Source organism: Siniperca chuatsi, linkage group LG21, assembly GCF_020085105.1.
Source record: "Siniperca chuatsi isolate FFG_IHB_CAS linkage group LG21, ASM2008510v1, whole genome shotgun sequence".
In the NCBI taxonomy this organism is placed as follows: Eukaryota; Metazoa; Chordata; class Actinopteri; order Centrarchiformes; family Sinipercidae; genus Siniperca; species Siniperca chuatsi.
The window spans coordinates 23,550,127-23,564,695 of NC_058062.1; the positions used below are offsets into that span (position 1 = coordinate 23,550,127).

A 14,569-nucleotide genomic window follows, 5' to 3' on the forward strand; every position below is an offset into this window, starting at 1 on the left:
ACCCAGTGTAGGAATTGGACCCGAAATGAAAGCATGCTTTCCGGTGCTGTTGAGCAGGTCAAAGAGGTGGATGAAGTCTGCTTTTGTCAGCTCTGATTGCTGACAGGCGGTGTCATTGGTGCTGACATGGACTATGATTTTTGATTTTTGTGATAGTTGTTGGGAGTCCGGGGAGCTTTTTGAGGATGTCGGGGGTCGTAGCTCCGGGAAAGCAGTGTGTGACTGCATTAACGAAGCGGATATTCCTTTCTATGGAATCTCCAACTATCAGCATAGTTGGAGGGATGAGAGGAGGCAGAGTCGATGATCGTGGAGACCGCTGAGTTCCATCAGCTGTCCCTGGGATAGACGCGGCGGGGACTGCTGTGGCAAGGGGGCAGCGTCCTTCTTAGCAGAGGTGTTCTCTGCTGTCTCAGGATGAATTAGACCTCCAGAGTTTTAGCCCTAATCCACAAGCCTGCATGACCCCTTAATGTATCTTGAAAATACAAACATTGTAATGACTACAATCCCCATGGCACGCTCAGCATCATTGTGCTTGAGCATTACAATTATTGTATCTTATGCTTCAACCGAAAAACTCACAAGGGAGTGAATAAATACCATTGCAAACTAGATATTCTCTCCGGAAATTAGCTATAAATTGTTGCTTATCCTACTTGAGTCCCCTTTCCACTGTACAGCAGTGTTGATGAAAGATTAAAACATCCAAATAAAATAATTTGCATGACGGCTGTTATGATTAGTACACTTAGCACTGACTGTTTACTCTAATATTTTTATTGTGTAATAATATTACACCAATTTTAAACTAGTGGCTGCATAAAGGTAAGTAAAATTTGATGATGCTAAAAACAAATATTTTATTTTTAACATCAAACATAGCCAAGGGACTGCGGATGGAAATTAGAAGTCTGGCTAAATTTGGCACATTTTCATCACACTTATGAGATAACTTAAAGTAAAATGTTCTGTAACATTACGGCTTTAAAACAAGCACTGTAACATTGAATCCTGGGCGCCCAAACCGATATGTAAAGCTATTGATACAGAAATCCAAATGTTTAAAGTGGTCATATTATGCTTTTTGGCTTTTCCCCTTTCCTTTATTGTGTTATATATCTTTATTGTGCATGTAATAGGTTTGCAAAGTGAAAAAGCCCAACATCCACCCCAAAGGGAGGTACCCTCTCCCACAGAAAACACTGCTCCTAAACTGCCTGAAAACAGCTCGATTGTAGTCCAGACTTTACTACCGTAATGTATCTACTTCACTATGTAACACACGTCATAATGCACAAATTGAGTAGTTCCCACAAGTACACCAAAATATGAAATGAAAATATAATTAGATACCCTCCAGGCAGTCAATGGACATAAAGTAGTTCCTGTGATGTAGAGACAGTGCACAGTTAAAACATTACCTATGAAAGATAAATTAGTTACAAATTAATCACTTACCACTCTGAAATGTCTTGCTCCAGTCTAGGTTGTGAAGCTGGTTCGGGTTGTTGGAACATGTACAGCTGAACGACTGAAACCTTTTCTACGATAGAACACTCGTGGAAGAATGAGGGACTACACCGTATTATTATTATTATTTGTATTGTTATTATTACTACAATTATTATTGACCTAACAGAGATGTCATCAAAAGACACTAGATGGGGCACGTGTGAGGTATGTTGGAAAGAGGTACAATTAAATGTAAAATATATAGTAAATATATAGTAAAGTATGAGTTGTTGCTTGTTGTTGATTGTGTAGCCCAGACAGTGTTTGCGTAGTTAATGCAGTGTGCTTCCATGAATGTAACGAACATGATTTGCCTTCAGAATATAGCTCCTAACACAAGGGGCAGAAAAGTAAGATGGACAAAAAACCATACACCAGGCATCTCGGCACCTGTGACCACCACAATGGAATCTGAAGGAGAAGGTAACTTGCCTGAGCAAACCTCAAGGTTCAGTGTGTAAGATTTAGGGGGCTCTATTTGCAGAATATGGCGATAATATTATGCAAGAGGAGTGCACACGCTGCAAGGTGCATGCTGCCTGTTGCAGTAGCTCCGTCTCGTCGTCTTATTTTTCAAACTTTTAGCTTTCCTTTTTCTTCCAAACTTGAGTAACTTGTGTGTAAGTATAATTTAAACTGCGCTCTTCACGAAAATGAGGGTAGAAAGTGTTTTGGAACTTCAGCTGTTTGGCCGCATTGTTTACACCAGGGAACAGCTGATCGCGCTGAAGCCGAGCAGCATGGCGCCCAGGACAACCGATGTCCCCACTGAGATCTGGAGGAGGACACACCGAGGATGCAGAGGTGGAACGAAGCGGCGAGGGAAGAGAGAGGGGTGCAGACAAAAGAGACTTAAGAACAAGAGATTTAAGCCGTGTCTGCCTTCTCTCATAATGGGCAACGTGAGATCACTGGTGAATAAAATGGACGAGCTAACGGCGTTAGCCCGGAGTCAGACGGAGTTCCATGAGTGTAGTTTGATGTGCTTCTCAGAGACATGGCTACACCAGGATATCTCGGATCATAACGTTTCCATCGACGGCTTTCTGACTGTTCAGGCCGACAGGGATCACACCGGGAGCGGTAAGCGGAAAGGCGGCGGGCTTGCTGTTCTAGTTAACAACAGATGGTGTAACCCTGTTCACGTGACCATCAAGTAGAGTATCTGTAGCCCGGACATTGAACTGTTAGCTGTGGGACTCGCCATATTATCTGCCACGTGAATTCTCACATGCCATTGTTGTGGCTGTTTACACACCCCCCCCCCGCTAAACCGGCATCGAGTTTGAACAACACTGACTAAGAAACTATGAAATTCTTTCAAGGAAATACTTCACACTTGAAATCCAGTGGGAAGGTAATTATCCTGATACTGTCATGTCGTCCTCTATCATATGGGAATTACCTGTATAGTCCTAAAAAAGAGTAAACGTTACACTGTACAGGCAGTGGAAAGGTAATGACAGTGACATTTCATGGTACCTACCTTGTCTTCATTTAGTATTTGGAAAATATTTACATATTTCATCCAAATGGGTTACCAGACAGGCTGCACTTTACAGGTCATGGGAAAGTAATCACAGCAAGTTCTTTTTACCATGCTCTTATTTATGTTGAAACTACCTAACTATGTTTGAAGGAAACAATGCACACTACACTTTACAGCAGGGGTGTCCAAACTACGGCCCGCGGGCCAACTGCGGCCTGTATGTTTTTATTGGCCCGCAGCAAATTCTGAAAATATAATTGAATATGGCCCGCACATGGCGCTTGAGCTCAACTCTGTTGCACTTCTCAGTTTCAACACTAGATGGAGCCAGTCACAGAAAAGGTGCTTCTCCACTAAACAAAATTAAGCAAAGAAAAATATTTACCACGAGTCACCAGAAATGGCAGCACCGAAGAAACGCAAGATAGCAAGTGAGTGTAGAAGATTTCAAACACGGTGGGAAAATGAATATTTCTTTAAAGAAATCAACGGAAAGTGTGTCTGTTTGATTTGCAATGAAGATGTTGCCGTGATGAAAGAGTATAATGTCCGTCGGCACTATGAGACCAAGCATCAGAGCTACGCATCGTACACAGGTGCCGAACGAGCACAGAAATTCAAGCAAATGGCAGCTAGCCTGCAAGCTCAACAACAGTTTTCTTTTCGTGCTAACAAAATACAGGAAAACGCCACAGCAGCAAGCTATGAAGTCGCACAACTTATTGCCCAGCATGGCAAACCGTTCTCAGACGGTGATTTCATAAAGCAGTGCCTCATCAAAGTCACAGAAGTAATGTGCCCGGAAAAAGTGCAGGATTTCAACAACGTGAGCTTATCCAGAAATACTGTGGTGCGGAGAATCGAGGACTTGTCAGCTAACCTGAAACTTCAGCTGAGAGAGAAAGCTTGTGCTTTTGATTTTTACTCGATAGCATGCGATGAGAGCACAGACGCCACAGACACCGCACAGCTTTTAATTTTTTTGCGGGGAGTCGATGATAATTTTTGCTGTACGGAGGAGCTGCTTGATATGATGAGCCTAAAAGGCACAACGACGGGTGGAAATATTTTTGACGCTGTGTCAGAGGCAGTTGAAAAGATGGGGCTTAAATGGGACAAGCTCTGTGGAGTAACAACGGATGGAGCTCCGGCCATGACGGGTGAGCGCAAAGGAATGGCATCCATGGTGTGCGTCAAGGTAAAAGAGAGCGGAGGTGAGGCTGTTAGGATGCACTGTATAATCCACCAAGAAGCACTGTGTGCCAAGACTGTCCAGCTGGGCGATGTGATGAACACTGTTGTAAAAACTGTCAACATAATTCGAGCTAGAGGACTGTACCACAGGGAATTTCAAGCTTTCTTATCTGACGTGGATGCTGAATACGGGGATGTACTCTACCGCTCTGATGTGCGCTGGCTCAGCCGCGGCTCTTTGCTGCAGCGGTTTTATTCGCTGAGATCAGAAATCGACAAGTTTTTGAAAGAGAAGGGCCGACCTCTTCATAAACTGAGTGACCCTCTGTGGCTGGCAGACCTGGCATTTTTAGTTGATCTCACTCATCATCTGAATACACTGAACAAGAACCTACAAGGCAAAGAACAGCTGGTGTCACACCTGTATGCGCACATGAAAGCCTTCTGTGTAAAGCTCCGCCTGTTTGAGACACAACTACACGAAGCTTTAATGCTGCACACTTCCCTGCGCTGTCTGAAATCAAGTCTGCTTTTCCAAAGGCAGACCTTTCTGCTAAAAAGGAGAAATATGCTTCTGTAATTACATCTCTCGTGACAGAATTCAACCAGCGTTTTCAAGATTTTTCTGTCATTGAAAAACAAATCAAGCTGTTCTCGACCCCCTTCCTGGTGGATGCAGAAGAAGTGGAGGAGAGTCTGCAGTTAGAACTGATTGAAATGCAACGTGATGATTCTCTGAAGAGTCAACATCAGCTTCTCTCCCGACTTCTATCAGAGTTTGGATCATGCCAAGTTTCCTCTGATGAGACGCCACGCAAAAAGAATGATGAGCCTGTTCGGCTCAACATACATATGTGAACAAACATTTTCTCTGTTAAATCAGAACAAAAGCAGACTGAGATCCAGAATGACTGATAGCCATCTCTGTGAAGTCCTTCGTGACTCAACCACCAAACTTTCTCCTGACATCCCAGCCATCCTTCAATCCAAAGGACAGCATCACTGCTCCCACTGAGAGCAATGTTCTTCACATTATAGGTGAGTTAGAAATACACACAGTAATCATGTGTCAATATGTCACCTCTTGTGTGTGGCCCGGGCCTTTGCTTATTTTTCTGTATTTGGCCCTCACCAAAAAAACTTTGGACACCCCTGCTTTACAGGCAGTGGAAAGGTAATTATGGGTTAACTACGGTGACATTTCCAGCAGTTTCCACATCTACCATTCACTTTTGGGAAACTATTGCATTGGCTACCGCGCTTCTTGGCTTATCAGAAGGTAAGACTGGAAATTACAAATACATCAGGTTTATTATACTGAATGTCGTGGAAACTGCATTTATTTTGGGCAACAACAATGTTGACATGCTCGGTAAAAATATGACCACACAACTTGGTGTTACCTGCTAACAGCCTGTCTTTACAATGAAATAAGGGATACAAATGCTAAATACTCAGTAACAACCTAAGTATTATGGTAGCCTATACAGAAACAACCCACCTGTCTTACCCTGTATGTGGGCTATAATCACTTACTATAACAATTAATTCCCATATAATTGCCAAACATCTTTATTCTACTTTAATTTTACTATGTAATTACCCAATGCTTTACAGTAATTTCCGGTAACTCAACTACAACATGTCATTGTATAGATTTTACTGATTGTACTTTACTCTTATTTCTTAGCAATTTCTTCCCCTTTTCTACATAATTAAAGGACTGTAAATTATAGGGTTACAAATATTCACAAGTGCATGAACAACTATTATCAGTTTAATAACCCCCACTACTGGCAAGGCAAACTCGTCAGTATATTATTTGTCGTAATAATGTAATTTATTGTAATCTAGTATTTCTACCTTAGCATGCGGACCAGTGCTGGTATCCCTCCAGACTTGAATATGGCCAGCAGTCCCTCCCTCTGGTGCGACAGGCTGTGGAGCACGCTGGCCGCGTAACGGGCTGTCTCCATGTCAACCGCCGTCGTCATGGCGCGCACAATGGCACTCACCATGGCTGGAGAATGCACCAGCACCCGGCGACTGGCCTCCTTACGGGTCAACTGGTTGACTATCATGGCTGCCTTATTTACCACAACCTAGAGAGAAGAATAACTGTGTAAAATAGAACATGTGTGTCTGAAAGCTCAATTAGCAAATTTGACAGCGGCATACCGGATCTTCGTCCGCCAGTAGCTTGGTGAGCTCTGGCACCGCTCTAGTGGCCAGCTCAGCGTCGTCCTGGTAGTTTATCAGGTGGACAATAGCCGTCTTTAGCAGCTGGGAGGGTTCAGCCAGTCGTTGCACGTTGCTCTGCTGAGTAGGATCTGATTGGACAGGCATGGCCGCCTCACCCTCCACCAGGGTCTCAGGGAACATGGCGGCCCTTACACGCTGAGCCCGGGTTAGTGAGTACTGAGCATCTAAATCTGTCATAGGAAGATGGAGACAGAGAGAGAGAGAAGATGAGACTGCTAGTGTGTGTGTGTGTGTGTGTGTGTGTACATGAGTGAGTTTACACAGACAAAACCTCTGGACCTTTGAATATTGTAGCAGGTTAAAGGTTTAAATGCATTAAACTGATCATATTGAATGACCTTAATTTTGGTAAGAGGAAGGAGCAGGTTTTCACTCACTTCCGGCTATCAGAATAAATTCAGCTTTTATGTTAAATAAATTTACTAACTCAGTAAATACATTTTAAAATGGGGCACCACTCCTTTTACAAGGAGAAATTCATTAATTCATAAATAATCAATTTAATAAATAATCAATTTCGTCTCGATCTGAAGTAGCTACAGAGTTCTTGTCTCGGGACTGTGACCGGAATATTTCATACACACAAACACACAATCAATACCATATGTTTATGGTTATGTCATAACCAATGTTTTATAAATGTTAATTTACTACTAGCTACACACGCAGGACATACAGTATCTAGTAGACTACACAAACAACTATACTACTAGACACACAAATTAATGGATAAATGCAACCATGAATGAATGATATGATCACAGCGATGAATAATTAATAAGTGTATGAATGACATAGAGGCGCAGGGAATGATTGGTTTTGTTAACAGTATTGTTGGGATTTACAATGGATAAAGGGGCACCAAATTGTCTAGATGTAATCAAGTAATCAAGGTGTTTACAGTAATGCCATCTGTATATAATGTCCATAGTACCACTTATTAAATATTTTCATAATACTGCTCTATCCTGCATTTATACACACACTTTATAGCCTGCAGTTGCTTATTGCACTTCTGGTTAGACCTAAACTGCATTTCGTTGCCTTGTACTTGTAATGACAATAACGTTGAATCTAATCTAATCTAATAAATAATAACTTTAATAAAGTCCTCAGGGGCACCACTCTTCTTAAAGAAGAAAAATGATAGTTTAGTGTAATTTATGAGACTCTGCCTATCAATTTGGAACAACTTAGGTTGAAGGGTTTGGAGTTCAACATGGAAGAGGTTGGCAAATTATTGACTCTTGTGCAACAGCATAAACAAGAAACCAGCATAATTATACACAAGCATTTATTTAAAGATAAACAAAGCAAAAACACACAATGTGAAGTCTAACTCTACATGCACTAAACTACAGAACAAAGGGCTTGTGTGTGTGCGTGTTTGTGTGTGTGTGTGCGCGCACGTGTGTGCATTTGCGTGCGTGCGTGCGTGTGTGTGTGTGTGTTGATCCAAGATGGCTGCTTGGATCCCAAATGGTGGCTACTGCCAAGGCCGTATGTTGTCAGACAAAGAAAGTTAATTCAATATGACGGCAAGCAAAATAAATCTAAATCAAAATGGCAGCCAGGCCATGTATGTTAGAGTGTGGGTCTGTAAAGTCGAATTGGGGTGGCTGTGTGAACTGTATTGGATAAACAGTGCCAGGTTAGAAAGAGAGTTAGTTAGCATGCAAGACTCATGCAGCACATGGCTACAACACATCACAACAATAAAACTCAATGAACCAAATCAATTCATATACATTCACAAAGTAACACAGTCCTGTGCTTAATCAAGTAGACTGTTAAGCTATGTGAAGCTTGTAATGCCCAGTTATATGTTCAGTGGTTATGTTACCCATCCATAAAGGAAGGAAGTTTGCTTTGAATGCTGCTGCTGTTGTCTGGCGGTTCCATTGATGAGCCAGGCAGGGAAGAATGTTGGTTCCGATTGAAGAAAAATCCTTAGCCTTAGCTACACACTGCAATGTATGTAGTTCAAATACTGCAATGTATTTGAACCTTTCAAATACAGAACTTGATGTAGCTAATTAGGATGATATGTATTTAAGATTTACAAGATGAAAATTGTATAATTGCAGGGATTAACTGAGAAGAATATAACCATCTGTTGTTGAACCTGGAGGGTGATTTTAATACACTAACTGGGTGGTAAATAATATTTCTTGCTGAACCTCAGGAGCTATCATCATTAAAGATATTTTGTAGTCATGCCAAAGGAGGAATTATTGCTTGATAGATGACTTAATCTCAGAGCTGATGACAGACTTAGACCTTCAACCTGAATTCAACCTTAGTCTCAGCATTAGAGGGCGATGGTAGTTTTGAGTTTGAAGAACGTTTCACTGCAAGCAATGGAAGAAACCTCCAGTATTTACAGTACAATGCCTATTTAGAAGACATTATTCCAGGTTAAGGGAAAGAAGAAAATCAATGAGATGTTGTCTGGGGTGATCTTGCTGTTGCTCTTTTGAAATGTGTCTTACAGGTACAAGGTATTAATAATTTTACAACAAAGGGTTATGAAACAAGATTTAAGTTGTAGTTCCCTTTATGCTACTCACAGAAACAAATTATATACAGTAGATAATGAATAATAATAAGTCATAGAGATAAAAGTATTTACATGGTGGAGTCCTGAGGATGAATTAAGGAGTCTCACAGCCTGAGGAAAGAAGCTGTAATCTGGTAGTTAACAAGAACTTGGCACGGGAATTTTGCCTTCATAAATTTCCTTAAGAAATACAGCCGTTTCTGAGCTTTCTTTAAGAAGGTGGAGATATGAGAGGACCATGTCAGGTTCTCTGTGATGCTGATTCCCAAGAACCTAAAACTATTCACTTGCTCCGCCTCAGCTCCACTGATGTAGAAAGGGGTGTGTGTCTTTGCCTCCATTTTCCTAAAATCAAAGATCAGCTGGAGGAATGTAAACAGCATCAACAAAAACACTGGTGAATTCTCTGGGCAGATAATATGGTCGACATCTTAACAATAAAAATTCCACATCTGTGGAACATTGTCCATCCACTGTGACTGCGTTTGAGCACCAAACACAGAGACCGCCTCCTCTTGTCTTTCCAGAGTCTTGTGTTCTGTCAGTGGAACAAACTCCGCCCAGTGAGTGCAATAGCATGATCTGAGATGTTGTGGTGCAGCCAGGTCTCAATAGAGATGAGGGCACAGCAGTCTCTGACCTAACTTTGTTGAGTTAGCCTGATAGGTGCTTCAGTAATAAAGGCGAAAAAATAGCAAATTAAAACAAAAATGTAGCGAAGTTTGAGGTATCTTCATGTGCCGCTGTTGCCATAGAATAAGGGTTGGGCGATATGACGGTATATTCCGTGCGACGGTAGAAATGTGTCCACCGGAAGAGACCACAGGAACTATCCCTTAGTCTATCTGCTATATATTAGGGGAAGGCTATGTAGCAAATCATGTCTGGATCCTCACATGATCTCGCAAATCCAGCTGCCACGCAAGGTAACGTGATTTGGACAGCAGGACTGCATACCACGGGATTAGGGCAAGTGGTTATTTGAAGAGATGATGTAGACCAGAGGTTTTCAAACAAGATGTGAGGCAAAGATACTGTGTGAAGTAAAAGGTACAGGTTCATGCAGGTGTTCTAAAACAATAGGAAACCCATCACCAACAGTCTGTAGCAGTAGATGTGACACACAGCTCATGGAAACAATTAAGGTACTTTCAAACCATTAGCACTCTGAGTCATAACTCAAATATGAACACAGACATGATACACATTTTTAGATGTGTGACTTACCTGTGGATACCATTATTTTTGATGTCCGTCACAAATAAAGGTCCATATATCCACGTAGAAATCATAGAAAAAAAGACAACTTACAACTCCAGAACTTGTCTGAGAGTCATCTCGTTTTTAAGTTTTCTTCAATATCAAAGTAATCCATGGGTATCTTACAAACAGGAACTGCTAAAAGCTTATTCCGTTTTCCAGCAGATATCTTAGCATCAAGCTTGAGCTAACAAGGCAGTATTGTGTTTAGATGTGTGGTATTTATTCAGTTTGGAAAATCCCATGATCAGAAAGCTGAATCAACAGGGACTAGAAATCATCTCTGTTCCTAGGTCGTTACTAAGGGCGGCCAAATACTCCAGAGCGTTGTAAAGTCCAAAAGCCAAAATGTATTGAAAAAAGACAGATGTAATCATTTCCAAAATTCACAACATGTTTTTTGGCCTTAAACCTTTCAAAAACAATATTTTCACCGCGGTCACAAAACTGTTCGCTCTCCTGCTTCCTGCAAACAAGGGAGGCACGCACCTGCCAGAGTAATATTTTTAGTGATGAGCACGATGTGCTGTCATGCTGATTTGAGCACGTTCTAATGTCTAGTTGACCAATCAGATTGCTTGGTTGGAACTTGTTGTTTAATGCCAGTGTAATTATTATACAACAAATGTAATTTTCAATAATCAGTTCTGGCTGAAAGGTGTCAGTTCTACAATTTTTTCAACTAAAACCTCATAAAACCACATCGTCAAACCCTGCAGTCAGTGTGGTCTGTTAGATACAATTGTAATAAGAGTAATAACAGCTAAAAGTAGTTAACAGTGCCATTTTGTTTTTAAGTAGGTTTCATGTGTTTTCAGCTCTTGAAAGGTGTACTCTCCACTAAGCAGTTTAATGTTTGACAACAAATCCATTGTTTTCCATTAACAGTAATTTGCATTAAGTCTTCAGATTATCTAAATGGTAATTAGACTCTACTTGTATAGCGCCTTTCTAGTCTTCCGGCTACTCAAAGCGCTTCACACTACATATCACATTCACACACAGATGGCAGATGCTAACTGCTCATCAGTCCAAAGATGTAACTAATCATTCACGCACACACCAAAGGCACAGCCCTCAGGAACAATTTGGGGTTCAGTGTCTGGCCCAAGGACACTTCGACACAGCCACCCCTGAGAAATGATAACAGCTAAAATGAAGATAGTACTTTCCAATAAATTACTTTTTCTAACATAGTTCATGTTCATTTCTAGATAGTACATAATTAAACTTGGCTGTTACCAACATAAACCTTAGATAACTACAATTGTAACTTGAATTGATGGTAAGAGAAAACTGGTTGCCTACTTTCCTAGGAAGTACCAACCTACCAACCTAAACCGGTCACAACTATGCGGTACTTAGCTGAGTTGATGGATAATAGTGGAGGTTTTTCTTATTATTTTTCTTATTAGCTGTAGTTTCTCTGTATTTACCTACTTATTTACCCAACAATATACTATGATGTACCATATATGTACTGGGTAAATACATAGTAATTAGTAAATAGTAAATAAATTTAATTGAATTAATTAGGGGACTGTAAAAGGAAGGGCTACCAAATTCAATAAAATTTTATTTATATAGCGCCAATTCATAACAGAAGTTATCTCATTGCACTTGTCCTATAGAGCAGGTCTGGACCGTACTCTTCATAATATGATTTTCAGTGACCCAACAAATCCCACCATGAGCAAGCACTTGGCGACAGTGGCAAGGACAAACTTTCTTTAAAGAGGCAGAAACCTTGAGTAGAACCAAACTCAGGGTGGGTGGCCATCTTCCGCTGCCGGTTGAGATGAGAAAGAGAGAGACATTTTAGACGTACACAGAAAAACACCAACAGATGCATGTAGAGCAGAATTAGCCAGCTACCCACTGAAAATTAACAATCAAAAGAGAGTGCTCAAATGTTTTGATCACCTTAAATCCAGCCCCCTAGACACCCTACATTCCAAAGCCCTCTAAACCCAAGAGCTGAGCCCAGAAAAGACACCCCTATGTCAGTTGGTGCTGAGACTAACTGCCCCCCCCCAGACACACTCTGGCCAGTCTCACAACAACACTGCTTTCCAAACACCAATCAGAGTAAACCAAATTATAAAGCAATGTAAAGAAACCTATTTGGAACATTGGAAAGAAGAAACTAAAATCCAAAGTAGATCAGAATGTTATCTGGCCCTAGAAAGAGATGATGAACTGGCAGAATATCTCTACTGTCAGAGACAGAAAGCAGAGACAGATCCTGACCGAGGACAGGCTCAGTGACCACAAACTGCCATCGAAACAGGAAGACAAAAAAAATCATGGAAACCAAAAGAAAACAGAATATGTGGTCACTGTTCGACAGGTGAGGCTGAGACAGAGATGCACTTCCTCCTACAATGTACAACATTCAATAAAATAAGAAACATTTACTTTAACAAGTTCAGCTCTGTAATCTCAGATTTCAAAGAGCTAAATGACAAAATTAAAAATACTCCGAGGAGGAGACATCAACATGCCGCAACCTGAGGGACAGTGAATGACCTAGACAGACACACACACACACACACACACACATTCATAAAAATTGCTAAACTGTTTATGTAGTTTTCACTTACTTGTATTTGTATTTTTAATTGCAAGTCAATATTTATTATTATTATATTATTATTATTATTATTATTATTATTAAATAATAATAATATTTTATCTTATCTGTATCTATATTCTAATAGCACATTTTTTCTGTTTATGTTTTTATTTCACACATGCTTTGGTAATGTTAACATCTGTTTCCCATGCCAATAAAGCCCAATTGAATTGAGTGAATTGAATTGAATTGAGAGAGAGAGAGAGAGAGAGAGAGCAGCAGGAGATAAGAGAGCATACAGTAGCACATAGTGGTAATATTAATACAATTAAAATTGTATTGTAATGATAATGAGTAATTAGACTACTACTACTACTACTACTACTAATAATAATAATAATAGTAGTAGTGGTTGTCGAGCAGGAACAGAAGGTGCCTTGCAATCATTGCAAATTGTTGACTCAATTTTCACTGCTTTGCAACTCAATTTTCATAGTGTACTGAATGAACTGAAGGTACTTACACTTCACTTTGGAAAGGGTCAGGGATGTGCAATTATATATTATTTATAGCAAATGGGTGAAAACATGGGAAAATGCCAATTCCATTTTCATCCTTTGATGAAACACTAGTACTATCCCTATCCAGGTTCTCTTCCTAAAAGTACATCTCTCTATGGCTAATGCAAGTGAATTTTTTGTTGTGAACAGTCTAAACATCAGGTTTCAAACCACCCTGTTTTGAAATTTTGAAATCCTTCTGACAGTGGAAGTACTTCAGTGCAAGACACATTTGGGTTTCAGGACTTTCAATTTGCATCTTCATAATGTTTGTGTCGGTGAGGAGAGTGTCTGACATCAACTAGTGACACCATGGACAACAACACATTTATATTCTTGATCCCACTCAAAGTCACTTTAACATTTACTAATGTTGACAGTTTCACTGCTGGTTTGACAGATGGCTCTGTCCAGTCTTTGGATGAAACTTCTGGATCCCCAGATACGATGATTATGGGTTTTGCAGGAAAGTGGGACACAGCATTGACCTGTTGAATTTTGGGTGCTTCAAGAGAGCGGGAACTCTCTTTGGCTTTATAGTCATCCCTGACAAATTAGCTGAAAGCACCTCTCAATGTGGTGCCAATCCTACAAGTGAACACCTGTTGCAATTACTGACTCAAAAACACCCTTGCCTTAAAAAGCAAGTTAACACTCCACTTTTTTCAAGTTAGTAAATTATATCTAGGGTCACTTTATCATAGGCTTAATAACTTGATTGCAATGGTAGAAAACCCTGTAACTCTGTCCTCTAAACCAGTGGTTCTCAACCTTTTTTGGGCCAGCACCCTCTTATCCATTATCCAGGTCTCTCACCGCCCCCCATCAAATAAAATGTAGGCTAATTGTCTTCCCTGAATACAAATGTTGATTATTATTCTGTTATATCATTGAACCAAATAACAGATTTCATTAGGGCTGCACAATATTGGGAAAAAAAATTACATTGCATTATCTTTTTTTTCTGCACTATATATTGCAATATGAAAAAATACAAGAAATTTCACCAGATATATATGTAGGATATTTTTGGTCATAACTCAAACTAAAAGTCCAAATAGAAAATTTAAAGAGATCAAATTAAAAGGCCATAACTGAACTTAAAAACAAAAAGTAAATTGAAAAAGCAAGTTTAAAATGTAAAATGATAATTT

The 14,569-nt window shown here is 40.2% G+C and overlaps 1 protein-coding gene across 3 annotated transcripts in view; it reads right to left on the reverse strand.

The window, feature by feature from the left end:
- The window catches only part of LOC122869537 (junction plakoglobin-like), a 187,435-nt gene that overhangs the window by 52,187 nt on the left and 120,679 nt on the right, over positions 1-14,569 (reverse strand). For all 3 annotated transcript variants that reach the window (XM_044182659.1, XM_044182658.1, XM_044182660.1), the window contains 2 exons: positions 6,377-6,630; positions 6,062-6,300 (listed from right to left, as the gene is read on the reverse strand). In XM_044182659.1, the coding sequence (XP_044038594.1) occupies positions 6,062-6,300; positions 6,377-6,630 (493 nt within the window). The remainder of the gene's footprint in view (positions 1-6,061; positions 6,301-6,376; positions 6,631-14,569) is intronic.